The 3,788-nt window shown below is 36.9% G+C and overlaps 1 protein-coding gene across 2 annotated transcripts; it reads right to left on the minus strand.

Moving 5' to 3' along the window:
• Positions 1–333: 333 nt before the first annotated feature.
• LOC132155552 (N-acetyllactosaminide beta-1,3-N-acetylglucosaminyltransferase 2-like) lies at positions 334–3,575 on the minus strand. Of its 2 annotated transcripts, XM_059564328.1 has the most exons (3): positions 3,541–3,575; positions 2,300–2,399; positions 334–2,205 (listed from the first exon to the last, which is right to left on the minus strand). In XM_059564328.1, the coding sequence occupies exon 3, from the start codon at positions 1,957–1,959 to the stop codon at positions 721–723; it is 1,239 nt and encodes a 412-aa protein (XP_059420311.1). In that variant the 5' UTR covers positions 1,960–2,205; positions 2,300–2,399; positions 3,541–3,575; the 3' UTR covers positions 334–720. The 2 variants fall into 2 exon arrangements, with proteins under 2 accessions (XP_059420311.1, XP_059420312.1); XM_059564329.1 differs by lacking the exon at positions 2,300–2,399 and having other exon boundaries at positions 3,541–3,564.
• Positions 3,576–3,788: the final 213 nt, after the last annotated feature.

A 3,788-nucleotide genomic window follows, 5' to 3' on the forward strand; every position in this document is an offset into this window, starting at 1 on the left:
TGCTGCTTCTTACTAATTGTACAATGATTTAAAAGTTTAAATGAACAACATAAATAGTATGGATGTAATTTGTTTTCCCCGCCACCCGCACTTGAGTTCTGTTGTTCTTGTGTTAAAAAGTTAAAAATGGTAAAGCAATGTAATGTACTTCATGTGCCCAACAATGTGTGAAATTCCACATGCTTTTTCAATAAAAGATAATATAAAAAAAAAAAAAAAGGGTTGTGTTTCCATGTCTTTTTTTTTCTGGAGAGAGAGTGAATAAAATAGCACATTTTAAATCGTGATTCATTCATCATACAACAACAAGCCACTTAGCTATTTTTTTTTTTTTTTGGGGGGGGGGGGGGGGGGGGTTGTAAAGATATTAATTCTATTCATTTTCATAAGAACAAAAACATCTAACACACACTTCTAAATATGTTTTCTGCAGAACCAAGCAAAACTTGTTTTGTACGAGTTTGGAATGACATGAAAATGATGACTTAACCCCACCCAACTGTGTTGATAACCTGTACAAATTAAACCTAGAGTAAACCTCGCTCAATCAATTGTACAGAAACATAAGATATGATGGTGTTGGGGTCTCTTAAGAGGTACTTTAATGCTCTGTACTCGCCCCATGTTGCCTCCAGAAAATTTCACCAGCTTGTTCTTTTCCGACAAGGGTTTCATCAACCATAACAGCTGAACATAATGGTGTTTAATAGTTTACAAATATCAGCAGGTCAGCATGGTGCTGTGCATATTTCTCCACAGTCTTATAGTCTGCCCAGGGTCACGTTGGTGCACCAGGAGCAGGTCTTTGTGTACACAGGGGTTCTCTCGATCTTCTTCCCGAATGTCAAAGGTCTTGAATCCGTCGTGTTTTGTTGCAGTGATTCCAAGTGCCTTGAAGCACATCCCGTTGTAGACATCATCAATAGGGAAGAAGGGTATGTAAAAGGAGACGTGGTAAAGAGATGGAAGAAGGTTTCCAGAAAATAGGAATCCACCGCCACCAGCATAAGGAGGGTAAGGACCTTCATAGAATGACTGAGGAACATAATATTTGATTTTAGGGTCCCGTAATGGGTTGGCATTAGGAATGATCTGCCCGGTGTACAATGCCGTGACCTGTTCAGGCTCCAGAGTCTTTAGATGATTCAGAATTGCTTGAGTGTTAGCAAAAACATCATCATCGCCCTTAAAAACGAAAGATACGTGTGGACAGTTATCAAGCATCCACTTGAAGAACACATGCTCTTTTAGAGTAAGATTGTAAAAGGAGTCCTGAAAATCCCAGACGAGAAGGTCTTGAAACTGCTGTGCTTCAAATGAAACCAGTTTGTCAAGATTGGGATCATCCGTAGATGATCGGCCCAGCAGAAAGACAGTTCTTACTTGAAGTCCTTTTTCATACATGCCTCCTCTTCCCCATGTCTCTCGAATTGCTTGGCGCCTTTTGAAGTTACTCGGGATAGACTTGATCGCAAAAAGGAGGAAAATTTGATCCTCTTCATTCTCTGATGCGCACTTGTCAGGCTGATTGATAAGAAGCGGTCGGTCTCGACACTCCATGCCTCTAAGGAAGTCTCCATAAAGTGGAGGGTATGAATGGACATCTTGAATGTTGGTTTTTAGCAACTCAAAACTCTCAGGCTGACAGAGAAACTTGTCATGTGGGTCTTTCTGTGTTTGATTGTCAGTGGCATCAAACTGCCTGAGGAGAGAATGAAGCTTCCGGTTCCAGTAAGCACCATTTTTGGGAATGTCTTTTCTGAAAGTCTCAGAAATTGTAAGGGGTGGAAGTTTATACGGCATAACACTTTTGGTTTTTGTAGTTGTATCTGGAAATGAAGTGATCTTGGCCAGGTCTCTTTGTTTGTGTTCCACATCCTTTAGTTTGGAAAAGAAAAAGACAAGGCAAAAGCTGCTAGCTAGTGCTATGACAAGTAATTTCATATGCTTCTTTTTCATTTTACAACAACTCTGTTAAGAGAAGTGCACTCTTGAGAAGCAAGTACTGATGTTGCTCTTTACAGGAAGTGGTGGGGATTCACAAAGAATGTACTTTAAGCACCGCTCTGTCTCTTAATTTGTTCTTGTGGAATCAATGTTAGCTGATCATATATATGTGTTTTTTATAACCATAACAACATGCATCTTCCACTGAATTCAGTTTCTTTGATTAAATTCCCACTGATGTCAAGTTGAGCTGTGAGCCTAGAAACAGACACAAGAAACAGTAATGCTAGTGAGCTCACAAAGTGAAAGTGAAACAGTTTAGTTGTTTTATATAAAACATTGCATTTCATACCAGATAACACCAGATGACTTCCTTTAAGAAATTCCTGTGGCTTGTGTGTGTGAATGCTGTCTGTCACTTACGAAAAGGCTGGTAGTTAAGGTGCAGTTCACTGAGAAAAGAAAATTAAAAAATTATTAATTCAACTTCATGTTGTCCAAACCTGCAAGCATTTATTTCTTCTTTCACTGAATGAACAAAAGAAACCAACACATTTTTTCAAATATTATCTTTCATGTTTCAGAGAAGTCGGTCAATCAACACGAGGGTAGTTATTGACAGAAATTTCATTTTTGAGTGTACTATTCCTCTTATATAAAATCTTACTGAACCTGAGATCAATGCCAACATCACCATACAGAAAATGTATTACTACAACTAGCATGTTTTTAGTGTTTGCATAATTTCCAGACATAATTTTTGTATGTGGATCTAAAATTAAACAACCTTTTAATTTATTGGAAAATTGGTCTTGGGTGATTAATTAAACCGCACAGGCTCTAAGGTGATGTAGCCTACATTAGGACACTGCGTTGAGCTCAGGGAAAGATAATATACAGTCCCTGAGAGAAAGTGTGCGCTGTGATCTATTTCCATAGAAGATGGATCACTGAACTTCTGGAGGTGTATTCAGAAAGTTATAAGATCTTGCATTTGATCTATGAAGTTCAAACCCTATACCCTGATTTTTAGTATACAACAAAACATAATGTTTGCCTCATTTGTTATTGATAATGCAGATTTAAAAAAAGGCATATTGAAGCTGTATCCCAAAGCCTTTATATTTGTATAACATGTATCAGCCATAGTAATCAACTAAGATTTCTACCTATCGGTCTTGAATTATTAGTTGATTGAAATGTTAAACATGCTTCCCAAAAATTCAACAAATAAGAAAATTACGTTTTGATTTCCAAATTTAACGCGAAGGACAATTTGAAATAATTATGGTGGAATGATGCCTGCTGCTTCACTTACTGCTTTGTTAAAAGTACACATAATATAAAATGCAGCATGATTCATTTCTTAACACCTAACCTAGCTAGACTACATATTTGTACATGCAAGTCCATGAAGGCAATGCACTTGAGGCACAGTCTGTTTTTTCCAGATAATTCTTAAAACTAAACTACTCCTTTAAAACAAGGAGACACTAGTTTAGAAACGGCATTCATTTTGTGTTTTTATGGAAAACTAACAAATTAACTTGTATAACTAAAGCATATTTCCGCCAAAATAATTAGAGGACTTACCGCGTGAGCGTCTATTAACTTTCTGAGTCCAAACTTCTTACCGTAGTAAGCAAAAGCACTAAGTCGACTCCACCTTTATTCCACCAGCACCTGTCTGTCTATGATTGGATCTAAGACATTTGGGGACTTTAATAAAAAATATAAATAAAAAATAAACAACTCGTGAGAGACGCCTTTTATTATTCTTATTATTTTTTTTAAATCACAAGTTATTTCATATCTCTTGAATTTATTCGAAATACTTCCAA

Source organism: Carassius carassius, chromosome 13 (genome assembly GCF_963082965.1).
Source record: "Carassius carassius chromosome 13, fCarCar2.1, whole genome shotgun sequence".
In the NCBI taxonomy this organism is placed as follows: Eukaryota; Metazoa; Chordata; class Actinopteri; order Cypriniformes; family Cyprinidae; genus Carassius; species Carassius carassius.

Bases quoted from the DNA above. Each gene is read 5' to 3' on its own strand.
- LOC132155552 (XM_059564328.1), bottom strand. From the start codon at position 1,959: ATGAAAAAGAAGCATATGAAATTACTTGTCATAGCACTAGCTAGCAGC.